Genomic DNA, 19,142 nt, shown 5'->3' with positions numbered 1-19,142 from the left:
TTATAGCTATATAAAGCTGCACCTGCTTTAAACATAATTTGTTCTTTAGGCCAAAAATCATTCACAGTTCCAGAAGGTAAATTAAAATAATTGATGAATAGAGAACAGCTGTCAGCAGTAAGAAGGGACACGTGCTGCATCCATGTTACAGACGTTAGCTGCTTAGCAGACGTGACAGAGCTTTGCACTTAGAAGGGCTTTTCTTTTGTTCGCTTAAATGATCTAAAACAAATTTATTTTGTTTCCTCTTATTAAACTGACCTTGTAGATTGTAGACTTGATTATCCCAGACTTGATATTTCCTGCTAAGAATATATACTTCCTGTTATTGAAATGAGTTAAAGCAAATTATAAAACTTGAAATCATAGAAATTAGCCAAACTAACCCTCTTTTTTTTTTTTTTAATATATGAAGACATTGAGGCCCATAGAGATTAAATGACTTGCAACATCACATTTATATTCCTGAAGGACCAGACATTTACAAATTAAATGACCTGGCAGCAAGATAAGTTTTTGCAATGCTATTTTATTAAAAGGGTAGCTAGCAAATTTTTTTCCTCCATTTTTTTTTTAAGGAGAAGGTACAGTAGTCTTATGTTGCAGTTTGATATTTTATTTAAAAGCTTCGTAGTACTTCATTTCCTTTTCTGCATTTTTGCCTGTAAGCTGGAATGGTAAAGCACTATTGTTCAGTGTTAGGCACTCTGTAATACTTGGAAGATTAAAGAGAGTGATTTTTGTTGTTTGGAATGGAGTTGGGAATTAATGGAGCCTTCTTTAAGCACTTTTTTCTTGACTATAAAATTTATGATGGGCTGTGCCCTGATTTTCTTAATCTTATACTTCTGAATCATTCTTAGCCTTGTGCATTTTTCTTCCTTTCTAATCTGTATTATAAGTAAGTAAAATAACCTCATTTATTGCAAAGGAACATTTAAATCATATCTGTTTATATTTGGTTAGAAAGCTTCCACTGATATTTTTTTCATGAAACTTTTCCCATAACTGTGTATGGAAATATATAGAGAAGTCAATGTATTTTTATTGCCATTATTTTTCTTATCTATTGTTAACATTTTACCTTTAATCTTCGATTTCTAAAAATAATTTTGTTTCTTGCCCCTTAATACATCTTTCTAATCTTGATTCACTAAGATAGTGATCAGTAGGAGTCCACATAGAGACTCCATTTGGAATTTAGTTTTTGTAGGTGTTAATTGTATCTTAGTACTAAAATACTAAGTTTTAGTACTAATACTGGTTTAATACTGGTTTCCAGATAAACTTATTTTTTATTTTTGATGAGGAAGATTGGCCCTGAGCTAACACTGGTGCCCATCCTCCAATACTTTGTATATGGGATGCCGCCACAGCGTGGCTTGACGAGCGGTGTGTAGGTCCATGCCCGGGATCAGAAATGGCCAGCCCTGACCACCAAATGGGAGTGCGTGAACTTAAGCACTACGCCACTGGCCAGCCCCAGATAAACTTATTTTTAAAGAAAACTCTTGTTTCCTTACCTCACCTAGTCTGGATATTTGGATATAAGTAAAAATTTATTTCTTAAAGAAAAATCCATAGAGTTATGTTTTCATGATTTTTTTTTTACAGTTAAATCTGTCATTTAATATGGAAATACTGGGCCGGCCCTGTGACTTAGTGGTTAAGTGTGCACTCTCAGCTGCTGGCGGCCCGGGTTCGGATCCCGGGTGCACACCGATGCACCGCTTCTGTGGCCTTGCTGAGGCCACGTCCCACATACAGCAACTAGAAGGATGTGCAGCTATGATGTACAACTATCTACTGGGGCTTTGGGGGAAAAAATAAATAAATAAAATTAAAAAAATATATAAAAATACTGAAACATTCTAATTTTTTTTCATCTTGTTTTCTATTTTCAGTGGAATACACTTTATTGTAGGCTGTACATAAATTCTCCCTGGTGAGTAATTGTTTGTTCACATGTACCATGGGCTGGCAAGTCTACCTAATATGTTGTCACAGTTGACTTTGGCTAAATAGTCAGGTAGAAGTGCCAGAGCTCTGTCCTTTTGAATGGCTTTTAGAATAGTTGGAAACAAAATCATCTACTCTGTACTTCTTTAGAAACATTTCTTCATTGATTTTTGCATCTTAAGTTAATTTACCTAACATTTATTGAACACTTATCATGTACTGTACATCACATTTAAAAAATAATTTTAGTAGTTCCTAAGCTAGTTAAATCTTACTGATTTATAGCCCCCACCCCGAGGAGGCGGGGAAGAAGTGTTTATTATTGAATTCTACTTCTCTAAATTAGAGAAGAATTCTGGCTTTGTGGTCATTATTAGTTTAAGGAGATTTAAAAATGTTCATGAAGTTTATATGTTATCTTTAAAAATATGTACATAATGTATCTAATTTCTAAATTATATAGTTAGGATTTTTGGAGCCTCTACAAATGTTTCAGTAACACAGGGTAGTAAAAAAAGAATAATTCTAAGATACAGTCATTAAGCCTGTGCCTATATTTTATATTGTATCCAGCAACAGTGAAGTTTATAAGAACTAAATTTCAGGTTGGGTGATTAAAATACCATACTTTTCTACTGGCAATTTCACAGTATAGAATTAAAACTTGTATTTTTTTACTTAATTAAAAAAAAACCGTGAAAAAGTCTAGGTTAATTAGCATACGTTTTCTGTGTTCAAAATTTAAATGTAAAGTCAGTGTCAAATATGTATTTGTAAGAATATATTTCTTCTCTTAGGCTTTATTGACCAGAAATGATGGCAGCATGAAACTTGTAGTTATGATTTAAAGTGGGAGTACTGCCATAGATTCATAGTAACTCCAGAATTATCTAATATTTAGACTGAAGTTTGAATAATATGAGGCCTATAAAATGTTTAATATCATTGGGTGTTTTGAACAACATTAGAAAATTGTAGTCTCAATTCTGCACTAAATTGTATGATAGGTATATAGTGATATAAGTGAAGTGCCCTCTAAGAACTTAAAGGTGGGTGGGGGGAATACAATTATTTTTCTGAGATTTAAATTTGTAAAAGCTATTGTTTTGCTAGTAAGAATATCTGAATATTTGGGGAATGCTAAAATCACTAAACAGTGTGCTCTAGGAGTAATCTCAGGGAGATGATTCTGAAGTGTGATTAGAAGTGAGTGAGTGGAAATATCATTAATTTTATTGTATCCTCTTTTGAACAAAGTCTATCAAAAGGAGGGTGGTGCTCAGCTCAGAAGATAGCAAAGAGAAACCCAAAGCATGAGGAATTGGACTGCTGGCCCATCGGGAGAGATTGTGATTTGTCTGTTTCCTGAGGCAGGCATGTCCTTATTGTGGAGATGGGTATATGAGATTAGCTTAGTCTGATGTCATTGAATATTTAAATCATATAATTCTCTTCCCATGCTCTGTCTCTTGTTTACTCTACCACCTTCTCTACCTAAGAGGGAAAATGTACTCATCTGATGTGAGCATTCTAGTCTGCTAGACATTTGCATTTCTCATTATGCAGAAATAAATTGACAAAATAGTAAACAATTGAAAAAAACATTAACCTATGTGCATACATGTATGTGTTTTTGTTTCTGTGAGCTTGGGTAAAGTTAGTTGGTCCTGAGAGAAAGATATGCTTACAGTCTGTTTCATCTGATGAGGTTTCTTTACAGCTAGTCCCCTGAGCATGGTAGTCTTTTGTGTTGCTCTGAGCCTTAACATTTGAAAACTGCAAAAACTCAGGCCATTTAACTTGTGTGTCCTCATCTGTAAAATGAGAATGTTGACCTAATGATTTGATAGTACCAATATGACTTAAAGTTGCACATTTTATCCAGCCTTGTTTTGTTTGGCTCCAAAGTACAGGGTACGACATTTTGTGTGTTGTTGCTAGTCTATAAGCTTCTTAAGGACAGGGCCAGTGTCTCCTGAGTACAAGACAGTGCCTGTCACAGAGAAAAGGCAATTAGTGCTTATTGAATGAGTGTATTAGGACATACCTAGGGCAAGGTATTTAGGACACAGCTAAATGTGGTTTGATTATTAGTGACTCTTTAAAATATTCTTTATTATAGCAAATGACCTCATGACCTAATCACCTGCCAAGGGCCCCAGCGTCTAATACCATCATTTTGGGGGTTAGGATTTCAACATATGGATTTTGAGAGGACACAAATGTTCAGACCATAGCAAATATAATGAACCTCCATTTACCTATTACCCCACTTCAGTAGTCATGATTATTCTTGTTTCATCTTTACCTCCTCCCACTTGCCTCTTCTTGTATTATTTTGAAGTAAATCACAGACTATTTAATCTATAATTGTGCCAATGTGTATCTCTCAAAGATGAGGACTTTAAGAAATATCATAGCTATACCTTTATCGACACCTTAAAGAATGACCTGCTTTTGGTAGATAAGAAATTAATTTCACTTCAAAATACCTGTACTAAATATTTCCAAGAAACTTATGTGTAGTTTCCAGACAGTTAATAACACTTAGAAATAAAATATAAGACTAATTTTTGTTTTTGTTTGGTTTAATATTTAGGCTATCAACATGACGGCTGAAGAAACAGTGAATGTAAAAGAGGTTGAGATCATTAAGCTAATTTTAGACTTCTTGAATTCAAAGAAGCTTCACATTAGTATGTTGGCCCTTGAGAAGGAAAGTGGAGTCATAAATGGCCTATTTTCAGATGATATGCTTTTCCTGAGGTATGATTTCATTAGTACTGTGAGGTTTGTAGCTCTTTCAAAGAAATATTAAGTATTAATAAGGTAATATGTACAATATAGGTAGCTCTTTAAATCATGAAAAGGCTATGTAAGTATAATTTTTAAAAATGTTTGTTTTTATAATAGAACATTTACAAAATAATGTTTTCTGTAGAATGTTTTCAGTAGTAAGATCCAGAGGTCCATTAAAAAAACAAGAGTCACAACTCCATTGTGATTGTGGCGTCATCATAAAACATATTTGATTAAGAAATCAGAGACCCCTGGAAAGATAAAGAAAACATTTCTGAAATACCTCCTTTTTTTTTTTTGGCTATAGAATTAAAACATACTCATTATATAAACATATTCATTATAGAAAATATAGAAAAATAAAGAAGAAAAATCACCCCCCACCACCCAGACACGCTACTGATAATTTTCTGTGCGTATTAAAAAAAAAAAACATAGCAATTCTGTTGCATTTATAATTTAGTATCCTACTTTATCCATTAACATCATAAGGATTCTCTGTGTGATTACAAATTTATACTTTGAAATTTTTCAACTTACTTAATTTCCTAATGGTTCCCCTATTCTTAGACATTTAAATTGTTTCCAATTTTTCTTAAATAAATGTTCTACTGAGCATCTTTTATACATATGACTTTTTCTATATCTTGGACTATTTCCTTAGACTGAGATTCTTGGAAGTGGAATTTCAGAGCAAAAGGGAATTAACATATTTGCCAAAATGGAAAAACTAAATATATCCTAACTTGAGTTGGACGGAAAAAGAAAAACCCAAATTTCCAGACAGAAATGTATTCTATGCTTATGTGATACCAAATATCCTTGACAAGGAGTACAGATTCTGGGACATGTGGCATTTTGTGACTTGGAAAGCCTTAAGAAATAAAGTGTTCCTAACTCATGAAAAAGTAACTTTTTTTTTTTTTTTTAAATGCTTTTGTATATTAGGGGAATTTATTTAAACTCATTGCACTTCCCTTTTTTGGTGCTGTGAGTGTCGTTCAGCCCCAGGGAGCTTAGTCAATGATATGGTCAGGAACCAGTACTGAGGCAGTATTCTTCTGGCCCTCTCTATCAATCATTGCTACTCCTGGAATTTAGCAGTGGCTCTCAAATATCCCCTTCAAGGAACAAGCTTTTGTGGTTTGTAATGAAGCTTTACTGGTCTGAGTGAGGTGAAATGCAAAGAATTATAGAGTAGTAAGTTTTTCATTAAACTAAATATATTCATCTTAAAGGACTGGCCTTTGAAATTGTGTCGCTTCTACTTTTTAAATATTAAAATGTCTCTTGATAAAATGATTATGATATATATTGTGATTGCATTTTATTAATATTCCTTCTTTACAGAATCAAAAGTTGGCAGTCCTATGTGGATCCTCCTGCCCATACCTTCCCTTTTAAATTTTACTGTTCTAAAAATACAAAAGTAGGGAGATTACTATTATAAAAGAAGAACAGCAATAAGAATGCCTCATAACTTTTGGAAGTTTTCATAGACCACTAACGTAGGATGAAACCTGAAGTTATTCCTTGCTATTTCATTCTCAGAGTGTAAACTTTAGTGTCAAATGCCTCCAAGATGTAGAATTCACAGTTTAGAGCAGGATTTCTCAACCTGAGCACTATTAACATTTTGGGCCAGATAATTCTTTGTGTGTGTGTGTGTGTTTGTGTATGTGTGTGTAGGGTTGTCCTTGTGCATTGTAGAATGTTTAGCTGCATCTCTGCCAGTAGCACCCTAGTTGTGACAACCAAAAATGTCTCCAGACAGTGCCAAATGTCTCCTGGGGCAAAATTGCCCCCAGTTGAGAACCACTGATCTAGTGAGACTGGAACATACCCACACATTGGCCCCTAAATAATACAGAATAGCTTCAAAACTGTAAGATGAATAGGAAAATAAAGGAACTTTTAGACTTAGTCCAATGTTTTTACATAGGTGAAAAAACCACATATATGTTAGAATAAAGAGTGGTTGTAGATTCACAAATTCTTCTTGTATAGCACATGTTATTAAAAATAAGTTGTGAAAAAATTTAGTGGTTGAGGAAGCAAGTAAAATGTTAATCTCATTACCTGCTTTGTGAAATTTTAATACTATGTTGTCATCTATTCTGCTTTTAATTAGTGTAACCTAAATTTGATGACGTGCATGAGTTTTTCTTTATATAGGCAGCTAATCCTTGATGGTCAATGGGATGAAGTTCTTCAGTTCATTCAGCCTCTAGAATGTATGGAAAAATTTGACAAAAAAAGGTAAGATTTCATCTGAAATATTTAGTGGCTTATCATTGGTAGAAGCTTAGCAAAACAAAACAATAAACAAAAATTTAAAAACAAGACTGTTAGTTAGCTTTCCTAGAAAATAGTGTAGTATCTCAATCCCATGGAGTTGGAGCACTTCTAGAGGACAAGTTGCATATACTTCAGTTAGTTGAAAATCTGATATACAAACCTATTTAGTCAACAGTGTTTGTATTTAAAAAGTCACAAGGGCCATATCTGAGGCAGTTGTTTCTTCACAATAGTACAAGATTTTATTTTTTATTTATTTTATTTTATTTTATTTTTTGTGAGATCAGCCCTGTGCTAACATCTGCCAATCCTCCTCTTTTATTGCTGAGGAACACTGGCCCTGGGCTAACATCCATGCCCTTCTTCCTCCACTTTATATGGGACGCGGCCACAGCATGGCTTGCCAAGCAGTGCATCGGTGCGCGCCTGGGATCCGAAGCAGCAAACCCTAGGCTGCCACAGCAGAGCGCATGCACTTAACCGCTTGCGCCACTGGGCCGGCCCCTAGCACAAAGATTTTAAAGATGTCATTGCATTGTCTCCTGGCCTCCATTATTTCTGACAAACAGTTATCCTTATTCTCTTATGTGTAATGTTTCTTTTTTTGTTTTTCTCTCCTGGCTGCCTTCAAGTTTTTCTCTTTATCACTGGTTTTTCAGCAGTTTGATTATGATGTGCTTAAGTGTGGTTCTTTGTATTTTTCCTACTTAGGGTTTGCTGAGCATTTTTGGATCTGTAAATTAGCAATTTGCTCATAAGCAATGAATTCTTCATTTCAAATATTGTACTTTTCAGTTTCAGAATTTCCTTTTATTTATAATTTTTCTGCTGAGATATTCCCATCTCTTTGTTCATTGTGATTATATTTCCCTTTAAGTTCTTGAACATATTTATAGTAACTGCTCCTTTCCTAACATTCCTTGTTTGCTAATTCCATTCTAGGGCATATCAGGCTTAGTTTCTATTGATTGCTTTTTCTCTTAACTATGAGTCACTTTTTTTTTCCACGTGTCTAGTCATTTTTTAATGTATTCTGCACATTATGGGTTCCTTGTTGAGACTCTATATTTGGTTACTTTCCTTTGAAAAGTGTTGATTTTTATTCATGCAGGGAGTTGACTTGGTTATACTGAAAATGCAAAGTCTGTCTCTTGCCTTGTGAATGCCAGCTAAAATCTCTGCTCAGTTATTTAACCTTCCATCTGTTGATTTCCTGGGCTCCTTGGAGTCTCCTTTGCATTTTCTCAGTTTCAGGGACAGCTAAGGATTGGGTCAGAGTTTATATAATAGATTTTGGTGTATTTCTCGTTGTTGCTTCCTCCTTTTTTGGGTCCCCTTACTCTCCCTGCTGCTTTTCAGCTATTCTGACAGTACTAAATTTCTTGCTGATTTCTCAAGCCTGTAAAACTGCAGCTTTCTGCTTGAGTTCTAGCTCACACTGTGTGAACTGGGGAGTGCCCTCAGCTGGAAGGTCTTATAACTTTGAATCTCATCCCCTAAAATTGCCTTTTTTTCAAGAATTGACTTCCCTCTAGATGTGCCAGGTTTTTGTTTTTCTTCGGTGCTTTCAAATAGTTATTTTTTGTATTGTATCTAGGATTTATCGTTATCTGTAGAAATGTTAGCCAGATACAAGTTCTTCACCATTACCAGAAGTGGAACCTCATATTGTTTTTTGATTCTCCATTCATACCATGCTATTTGATACCTCTTTGCTTTTGTACATTCTTCATTTATCTGGAATGCTATTCCTTTTATCACCTCCAGCCTTTACATAGCACACTCCTGATCATCTTCTAAGAGTCAGTTCTTACAAGATTTTCCTTTTGCTTCCTACCCCTTCTGCCTGAATTGGTTTCACACTCCTTTGAGACTTTGCTGAAGCCTATACATATTTCATACAATTTATTAGATGACCCTCTTTTTGAAGGCAGGGATTTTGTTTTATTGGACACATATTTGCTACTACAACAATTGTTGAAAGAATGACTGAAGGTTCATTATTGTTTCCTTTCAGCCCTTAGAAACACCTTTTATTTAAAGTACTTAAGGCATCCAACACTTTTTTGATTCCTAGACAAGTCAGGTATGCTCTTTGTTCTCCTTTCCCCTCCCTGAAAAATCCCTGTTAAAAAGTTTTAAGTCTATAGTTATTTTGTGACTTTAGAAATCTTCTTCATTTCTTCTTACCCTTTCAGCCCTATTTTTATTAGACCTTTCTCATATTTGAAAAGAAAAAAGCATATATTTTGGGAAAACAAAACATTTTGAATATAAAGGATTTTGATTTCGTATTAGGTGACATTTGACATCTTCCATAAAAACTTGATTTTTGTTTAGAATTGATATTGGAAATAGAAATCCTTCGTTTGAGTATTATGACTACTTGCTACTGAAGTTATTTTAATTACGGCTTCAATGTGATAAGATTAATAAAGTATTTTAAGAATTTTCTGAGGGCTGGCCCTGTGGCTTAGCGATTGAGTGCACACGCTCTGCTACTGGTGGCCTGGGTTCAGATCCCGGGCGCGCACTGATGCACCGCTTCTCCGGCCATGCTGAGGCCGCGTCCCCCATACAGCGACTGGAAGGATGTGCAACTATGACATACAACTATCTACTGGGGCTTTGGGGAAAAAAAAAGGAGGAGGATTGGCAATAGATGTTAGCTCAGGGCCAGTCTTCCTCAGCAAAAAGAGGAGGATTGGCATGGATGTTGGCTTAGGGCTGATCTTCCTCAAAAAAAAAAAAGAATTTTCTGAAAGTAAAGGTACTTAACAGTAACTTATAAGTATGCTTGATTTATGAGATATTGGAAAATTAATTTTTTTTTTTTTTTGTGAGGAAGATCAGCCCTGAGCTAGCATCTGCCAATCCTCCTCTTTTTGCTGAGGAAGACTGGCCCTGAGCTAACATCCGTGCCGATCTTCCTCCACTTTATGTGGGACACCACCACAGCATGGCCTGAGAAGCAGTGCGTCAGTGCGCACCCGGGATCCGAACCTGGGCCGCCAGCAGTGGAGCACGCGCACTTAACCGCTATGCCATGGGGCTGGCCCCTGGAAAATTAATTTTAAAAATTCTTTTTAAAGAAATAACCCTTTAAAACAAACTTGGCTTGTTTTGCTTCATGAACTTGAGTTTCATTTCCGGTCTTTGACATTTCTGTTATTCAACTTTTTAATCATTTTAATATTTCATATTTAATTTTTCACAGGTTTCGTTATATTATCCTGAAGCAGAAGTTTTTAGAAGCTTTATGTGTTAACAATGCAATGTCAGCAGAAGATGAACCCCAGCATGTAAGATTTTTATTCCTGAAGGTTTGCGCCATAGTCTTGTTTTAGTCATAAGTATTTTATTCACTAAAACAAAAGATTAGTATCGTGAGTTTACAAAGTTTTTATGAACCGGGGTGGGGCAAGATCTGCTCTTTTCCAGATGTAGTACTTTCAGGCTGTAGTGCTTCTAAATTTGTTTGGTGGTTTAGGCAAAGATGATCAATGAATGTCTGGCTAGTTGGAGAGTGTGTGCTCTTCTCTTGTTTATGATTTATATAGCAATAGATGTTTCACTTGATGACTCTACGTTAATGCTTCTTTTCATATCCTGGAAATGAATTATGTTTACCTCCTTTTTCTGTCTTGTCAATATTTTCTTTGATCTGGAGGTTGTTTTTTCATAAAATGTTTATGTGTTTATGACAATTTAAATTTAATTGATTAGAGAGTTACTTTTAAAGTTTTAATGTTAGTATTGTTAAATCCAGAACCAAGGAAACTTCTACTAAGTGCCAGTAAGTGTTCATTGAGGTAAACCAAAAGGATATTACAGTGGGGACTTGCATATATAATAGAGAAATGTTTACCAGACATTGATGTTCAAAAGTGGAAAGACCACTGGAATATGAGTCAGAAGACCTAATTTTTTTTTGTCTTTTTCGCTAACCAACTGAATTAGCTTGGTTAAATCTGCAACCTGACTTTTCCCATATGTAAGATATGGACTTCATAAGCTCTAAGCTTCCTTACATCGTTGTTGTTTGTTTTTTTTTTTAAATAAACTTTATTTATTTTCCCCCCCAAAGCCCCAATAGATAGTTGTATGTCATAGCTGCACATCCTTCTAGTTGCTGTATGTGGGACTCAGCCTCAGCATGGCCGGAGAAGTGGTGCGTCAGTGCGCGCCCGGGGTCCGAACCCGGGCCGCCAGTGGTGGAGCGCGCACACTTAACCGCTAAGCCACGGAGCCAGCCCCCTTACATCGTTAAAAGCTTATAATTCTAAGATAATATTCACTATACAGGTTATTGTAGTTTGTCTCTCAGCTAAGTTTTCTCTTGTTCAGTCTCTGGACTGTTTTTGTAGTAAATGAACTGTAGATGATTGGCTTTCTTGCCCCACACAAATTTGTTCTAAGGGAACTTTGAGCTAAGAGAATGGCTCTTTTGCTTATTGAGTAAGCTGGAGTGATACCAAACGGTATAAACAATTGAAGATTGGTATGCTTCAGTTTTCATTTCTAGAAAACTCAATTATTCTTACCCTTAAAAAAATTATACACTTGAAAATGATAGTCTTAAGCCTAAATTACAATACTACTTTTATAGATAAAAATTTAATGTACTAATTAACCAAATTATTTAATGTTTTTATTTTAGTAGAGAAAAACATTTTGGTTCCTAACTTGAAAGTTGTTAAATATCCCGCAAATTATATGAGTATTCTGTGACACTAGAGTTTATCCTTTTGCAATTGAATAGTTTATGAAAGTTTGCAGAGTATCTTTTAATTTGAGTAAAATATTCTCATTGTTTTCATATTTCACAGCATCTCTCTCTATAGTAATCGCTTATATTTTTCTTACAGTTGGAATTTACCATGCAGGAAGCGGTGCAATGTTTACATGCCCTGGAAGAGTACTGTCCTTCTAAAGATGATTATAGCAAGCTCTGTTTGCTTTTGACTTTGCCTCGTCTGACCAATCATGCTGAATTTAAGGACTGGAATCCCAGCACTGCACGAGTTCACTGTTTTGAAGAGGCTTGTGTCATGGTTGCAGAATTCATCCCTGCTGATAGGAAGCTAAGTGAGGCTGGTTTTAAAGCAAGTAACAACCGTTTATTTCAGCTTGTAATGAAGGGCCTACTTTATGAATGCTGTGTAGAATTTTGTCAAAGTAAAGCAACTGGAGAAGAAATTACAGAAAGTGAAGTACTTCTTGGCATTGATCTCTTATGTGGTAATGGTTGTGATGATTTGGATCTGAGTTTATTGTCATGGCTTCAGAATCTCCCATCTTCTGTCTTCTCCTGTGCTTTTGAACAGAAAATGCTTAATATTCATGTTGACAAACTTCTGAAACCCACAAAAGCTGCGTATGCTGATCTTTTGACTCCTCTTATCAGCAAACTTTCTCCCTATCCATCATCTCCACTGAGGAGGCCTCAATCAGCTGATGCCTATATGACCCGCTCTCTGAATCCTGCTTTAGATGGCCTCACTTGTGGACTAACCAGTCATGATAAGAGAATCTCAGACCTTGGGAACAAAACTTCTCCAATGTCACACTCCTTTGCTAACTTCCATTATCCAGGGGTACAAAACCTCAGTAGAAGTCTCATGCTTGAGAATACAGAATGTCACAGTATTTATGAAGAATCCCCTGAACGGTAAGTATTTGCTCATAAAAATTAGGGAATCTCTGCAAGTGTGAGATAGTCTAATTTTTGTAGGTGTGTGTATTTTCTTAACGTTCAAGTCCTTTTAGTTGAAAGTCCTTAAAACTTTACAGGATTTTTAAATTTTTGATAATTAAAAATATCTAGGAAAATCTTTGTTTTTATATCCTATATTATTCTTTTGCTGGTTGTAAGGCAATACATGTGCATTGAAGAAATTTTGGAAAATATAGAAGAATATAAATATGAGAAATAAAATCCCACACAATCTTACACTTAGATGACCATTCTTTTATCTTTGAATACATTTTTTAAAATTTGGAATGTACCGTATATATTTTCACATAATTTGCTTTTTTTCACTTGATAGATCATTATTAATATTTTCCCATATTCTTAAACATTTATGGAGATCAGTGATTAATGAGGTGTACAGTATTCCACTGTATGACTGTATCACAATTTTAGCTGATTTCTTACTGTAGGACAACAGATTGCTTCCATTTTTGTGTGTGTGTGTGTGTGTGTGTGTGAGAGGAAGATCAGCCCTGAGCTAACATCCATGTCAATCCTCCTCTTTTTGCTGAGGAAGACCGGCCCTGAGCTAACATCTATTGCCAGTCCTCCTCCTTTTTTTCCCTTCTTCTCCCCAAAGCCCCAGTAGATAGTTGTATGTCATAGTTGCACATCCTTCTAGTTGCTGTATGTGGGACGCCGCCTCAGCATGGCCAGAGAAGTGGTGCGTGGGTGAACGCCCGGGATCTGAACCAGGGCCGCCAGTAGCGGAGTGCGCACACTTGACCACTAAACCACGGGGCTGGCCCCCCATTTTCTTTTTTTAAAGTAAATAGTACTGTATTGAACATGTGTACATAAAAATCTCTGATTATTTCTACTTATCTTCTTTTAGTAATTCTTTGTATACGTGAAGGAAATAAGTGTTAAAGCCACCACTCAGTTTTTCCCTCAAACCTGGCATAAAATAATAGTTTTCTCATTAATAGTTCTTTTTTTTTTTTTTTATAATTTTATTTATTTATTTATTTTTCCCCCAAAGCCCCAGTAGATAGTTGTATGTCACAGCTGCACATGCCTCTAGTTGCTGTACGTGGGTCGCGGCCCCAGCATGGCCGGAGAAGCGGTGCGTCAGTGCGCGCCCGGGATCTGAACCCGGGCCGCCAGTAGTAGCGCGCACACTTAACCGCTAAGCCACGGGGCCGGCCCTCATTAATAGTTCTTTATTTCAAGGGTTAGGAAACTTCCAGCCTTTCTTTTCCAGGAAACCCATTGGGACATAAGGCTGGTGTCCTATACTCAGAGTTGATACTATGAAGTATTACTGTTGACTGCAATAAATTTATTGAATGAGCACAAAAGAGCTCAAAAACTAAATCTTTTCTTATTCACATAGGATAGTTGGAGGCATTCTTTATTGAGGAAGGAGCACTGGACTCGGAATTTCTGTTTCTAATTAAAGCAAGAGGAAATCTTTAGTTAAGCACAAGAAATACAGGATAAATGTATATGGAAGCATTTTCTGTTAAGTTGCTGTGAGATGGTAGAGGAGGGGAGGTTGTGATACTTTCTTTAATGTTTCTTAAAGAAAGGGGGGATTCTAGGATCACTTAAGTGAGGGGACTTCCTAAAGCCTAGGGTGCCTTCTTAAGTCATCTATCTTATTGCTCTATATTTCGTATTTGAAAGCTAGAGATAATATCTAGTGATGAAAGTGGATGAGTATAATTTACTATAGCAGCATCCTATTATCTAAATCACAAAGGAACAGAGAGTCTTGAGTTTTCGTAGAGACTATCTTAAACTTTTCTTGGATTTTCCAATCCCTTTAGAGAAATTGTCATTGTCTGGCATGCTGGGCTTCAATTCTGGGGGAACTGCTGATATTCCTCTGAGTATTTAAGATGACAGGAGCTTCTTGGTCAGTATAATGAATGGCATGTTTGGACTTGTGCACCAGTGGGATTGTCTTTATAAAGAAAAATGACACAAATCTAGTCAAATCTGACTCTACGTGTGCTGTTGCCTATGTAAAGAAAGTAGTAGAAATTAAGGAATGACTGGATAAAGATGGGAAGAAGTGAAGTATAAGTTATTAGACCATTATAGAATAAGCAGAGAGGTAAAATGTGACATGTCAAGAAGTAATACACTTGTTATTAGCTGAGCAGTAGCAATAATCCAGAAAACATTTGCCATGCCTCTGAAATTGGAAAGCTTTATGAGGCAGAGCAGTGTGGAATAATGAATAGATCATGGTCTTTGGAGTCATACTTGGGTTTGCCATTTACTAGCTGTGTGACTTTGGGACAGTTACTTAATCTCTCTGAGCCTCAATGACCTCCTCTATAAAACAAAGTGTTGACTTGCAAAGTGAGATAAAGCTCCTAGTAGAGCAGCAAGCATGTGATTGGTGCTTAATAAATATAAATTCCTCCCCTTCAGAGCTCATTCTCTTGGTAGGGACAGTGTGTCAAAATGGCTGCTGATAACGTGCTGGGAGAGCTAGTGTGCTGTGGATCAAGTATAAAAATTTACTTTGGAAAAAATTTACCTTGTTTTTAAAAATATTTCAGGTGTAATTTTAAAATATTGGGAAGCTTGATTAGATCAGTTATGTTAAAGATGCCACATGAAGAGACTCCCACTTGTGGTGATACATGTTTGAAGTCAGTATTCATTTAAAAATATTTGAGTGTCTACTCTGTGCCAGCACCATGCTGCATCCCTGGGCTACAGAGATTGAGTTACTATGGTGAACAAGAAGATAAAACACGAAAGAGAGGTTTGTAAAGGAGTATGTGGTATTTTGAAGAATATCTTTTCACTCAAAGAGAAACAAACTGAATACAAAAAAGGAGAAAAGTCAGTTGAAATATGGAAGCTTTGGCTATTCAATGTAATGGTCTCAAAATTAAATGACCAAAAAAAAAAGTATCTTCAAGCATGGGCTGCCAATGGATTTGGAGTCTGAAGACCTGGATTCAAGTCTTAACTTTATTTATTACCTCTACAATTTTAGGAAAATTACTTGTTTTTTGAGTCTGTTTCCTCTTCTGTGAAACGGAAGTTATAACCTATTTCACAGGTTATTGTGCAAGTTAAACAAATAATGCAAATGGAAGTGCTGTATAAATTGCAAAATTACATGGTACTTTATGAAGGTCATTTTATTCTATCTCTGTACAGTTAATAACTCCTACAAATTCTATTTTGTGGACATAAAATGGGACTTCTTATGGTCATTAGCAGCTTACAGCACAGTCTAGCAGCTGAAACCTCTTCCCACATCTTTCTAAATTCCTCCTCTGATGCATGTATGTGTATGTCTGTTTAGGTACTTATGAGTACAAGGCTCCTAACTAATGGTGCCTTTGTGAAGGTGACTATCTAGTTTTGCTTTCCTGAACCCTAGACCTATATTTTGTTATGTCTTACATACTTCTGCCTGGAGAGGCATTATGAGGCTATCTCATCAAATTCCTTGAAGACAGAAATCATTTTACTTTTGTACTTATTCCCATGGTGCCTGGTACCAATAGGTAATTTGTGTAAATGTCTGTGGTTTTCATCATCTTTGGATGATGTTAATTATTAAAAATTTTGGATAGAGTTACTATGAAAAGTAGAAATTGCTCGCGTTTTAGAAGAATATTAGGAACAACCTGACATAAGATGTCAAGCTTACTAATTAGTATACATTAAAAATATTGGAAAGGTGTATGTTTAGCTTTTATGTTAAGTGCACATAGACCAAAGAAAGCCTTTTAATAAATCTCAACAGTTCTTAAAATTTCGTTCAAACATATTGGAGGATAATAATAAAAGTTTGGATAACAAAATCACAGATTCAGAGTTCATAAAGAGAATTTGAGCATTAGGTCATCCAACCTATTAGAGTCACACGCTGCATAATGATGTTTTGATCAATGACGGACCACATATACAATGGTGGTCCCATGAGATTAGTACCATATAGCCTAGGTGTATAGGAGGCCATACCATCTAGGTTTGTTTAAGTATACTCTGGTGTTCGCACAACGACGACATCACTTAAGGACGTATCCCTGTCGTTAAGCGGCACATGGCAGTACTCAGTTTATAGATGAAGCTGAGCCACAGAGAATATTATGTGATTTTCCCAAGGCCACACATCTTATTTTGGATGGAACCCCTACCTTCCTTGCTTAATAATACAGTGCTCTTCCATTATAAGCACATGCTGTTTTAGGAAATCTCTTATGTGGTATACTTAAGAGAAGAAAGAAAAATAAAATCTGTTTTTGTGCATTTGATAAACACTTAGGCTAAATATTCATTATTTTAAATTAAAATTTCTCTAACTAAAATATATTTTTCTTCACTTCCATCTTTTCCTTTTTGTTTTTTTTTAATTTTTTGTTTATTGCAGTAACATTGGTTTATAACATTGCAAAAATTTCAGGTGTACATCATTGTACTTCTATTTCTGCATGGACTACATCATGTTCACCACCAAAATACTAATTACAACCCATCACCACACACATGTACCGAATTATCCCTTTCACCCTCCTCCCTCCCCCCTTCCCCTCTGGTAACCACCAATCCAATCTCTGTCCCTATGTGTTTGTTTATTGTTGTTATTATCTACTACTTAATGAAGGAAATCATACGGTATTTGGCCTTCTCCCTCTGACTTATTTCACTTTGCATTATACCCTCAATGTCCATCCACGTTGTCAGAAATGGCTGGATTTCGTCGTTTCTTATGGCTGAGTAGTATTCCATTGTGTATATATACCACAGCTTCTTTATCCACTCGTCCCTTGATGGGCACTTAGGTTGCTTCCAAGTCTTGGCTATTGTGAATAAGGCTGCAATGAACACAAGGGTGCATGTACCTTTGCAAATTGGTGTTTTCAAGTTCTTTGGATAAATACCCAACAGTGGAATAGCTGGATCATATGGTAGTTCTATCGTTGATTTTTTGAGGAATCTCCATACTGTTTTCCATAGTGGCTGCACCAGTTTGCACTCCCACCAGCAGCGTATGAGAGTTCCCTTCTCTCCACATCCTCTCCAACACATGTTGTTTCCTGTCTTGTTAATTATAGCCATTCTGACGGGCGTGAGGTGATATCTCATTGTAGTTTTGATTTGCATTTCCCTGATAGTTAGTGATTTTGAACATCTTTTCATGTATCTGTTGGCCATCTGTATATCTTCTTTGGAGAAATGTCTGTTCAGGTCTTTTGCCCATTTTTTAATTGGGTTGGTAGTTTTTTTGTTGTTGAGATGCATGAGTTCTTTATATATTTTGGAGATTAAGCCCTTATCAGATGTATGGTTTGCAAATATCTTCTCCCAATTGTTAGGTTGTCTTTTCGTTTTATTGATGGTTTCCTTTGCTGTGCAGAAGCTTTTTAGTTTGATGTAGTCCCATTTGTTTATTTTTTCTATTGTTTCTCTTGCCCGGTCAGACGTGGTGTTTGAAAAGATGTTGCTAAGACCAATGTCGAAGAGCGTACTGCTTATGTTTTCTTCTAGAAGTTTCACAGTTTCAGGTCTTACATTCAAGTCTTTAATCCATTTGGAGTTAATTTTTGTGTATGGTGTAAGGTAAGGGTCTACTTTCATTTTTTTTGCATATGGCTATCCAGTTTTCCCAACACCATTTGTTGAAGAGACTTTCTTTTCCCCATTGTATGTTCTTGGCTCCTTTGTCAAAGATTAGCTGTCCATAGATGTGTGGGTTTATTTCTGGGCTTTCGATTCTATTCCATTGATCTGTGTGTCTGTTTTTGTGCCAGTACCATGCTGTTTTGGTTACTATAGCTTTGTAGTATATTTTGAAATCAGGGAGTGTGATACCTCCAGCTTTGTTCTTTTTTCCCAGGATTCCTTTAGCTATTCGGGGTCTTTTGTTGTTCCATATGAATTTTAGGATTCTTTGTTCTATTTCTGTGAAAAATGTTGTTGGAACTTTGATAGGGATTGCATTGAATCTATAGATGGCTTTAGGAAGTATGGACATCTTAACTATGTTAATTCTTCCAATCCAAGAGCACGGAATATCTTTCCATTTCTTTGTGTCTTCTTCAATTTCTTTCAGAAATGTTTTATAGTTTTCGGTGTACAGATCTTTCACCTCTTTGGTTAAGTTTATTCCTAGGTATTTTATTCTTTTTGTTGCAATTGTAAATGGGATGGTATTCTTAATTTCTCTTTCTGCTACTTCGTTGTTAGTGTACAGAAATGCAACTGATTTTTGTATGTTGATTTTGTATCCTGCAACTTTACCATATTCGTTTATTACTTCTAAAAGTTTTCTGGTGGATTCTTTAGGGTTTTCTATATATAAAATCATGTCATCTGCAAATAGTGACAGTTTCACTTCTTCCTTTCCAAT

The 19,142-nt window shown here is 35.8% G+C and overlaps 1 protein-coding gene across 6 annotated transcripts in view; it reads left to right on the top strand.

The window, feature by feature from the left end:
* The window catches only part of WDR47 (WD repeat domain 47), a 62,104-nt gene that overhangs the window by 9,743 nt on the left and 33,219 nt on the right, over window positions 1-19,142 (top strand). For 3 of the 6 annotated variants that reach the window (XM_058538684.1, XM_058538686.1, XM_058538688.1), the window contains 5 exons: window positions 1,905-1,945; window positions 4,559-4,725; window positions 6,934-7,017; window positions 10,274-10,379; window positions 11,925-12,727. In XM_058538684.1, coding sequence (XP_058394667.1) covers window positions 4,568-4,725; window positions 6,934-7,017; window positions 10,274-10,379; window positions 11,925-12,727 — 1,151 coding nt within the window. In that variant the 5' untranslated portion in view covers window positions 1,905-1,945; window positions 4,559-4,567. The remainder of the gene's footprint in view (window positions 1-1,904; window positions 1,946-4,558; window positions 4,726-6,933; window positions 7,018-10,273; window positions 10,380-11,924; window positions 12,728-19,142) is intronic. The other 3 variants (XM_058538690.1, XM_058538689.1, XM_058538687.1) reach the window with 2 other exon arrangements.

Source organism: Diceros bicornis, chromosome 4 (genome assembly GCF_020826845.1).
Source record: "Diceros bicornis minor isolate mBicDic1 chromosome 4, mDicBic1.mat.cur, whole genome shotgun sequence".
Taxonomy (NCBI): domain Eukaryota; kingdom Metazoa; phylum Chordata; class Mammalia; order Perissodactyla; family Rhinocerotidae; genus Diceros; species Diceros bicornis.
Note: the sequence above shows the minus strand (reverse complement) of the source record. Positions and strands in the feature narration are given on the sequence as shown.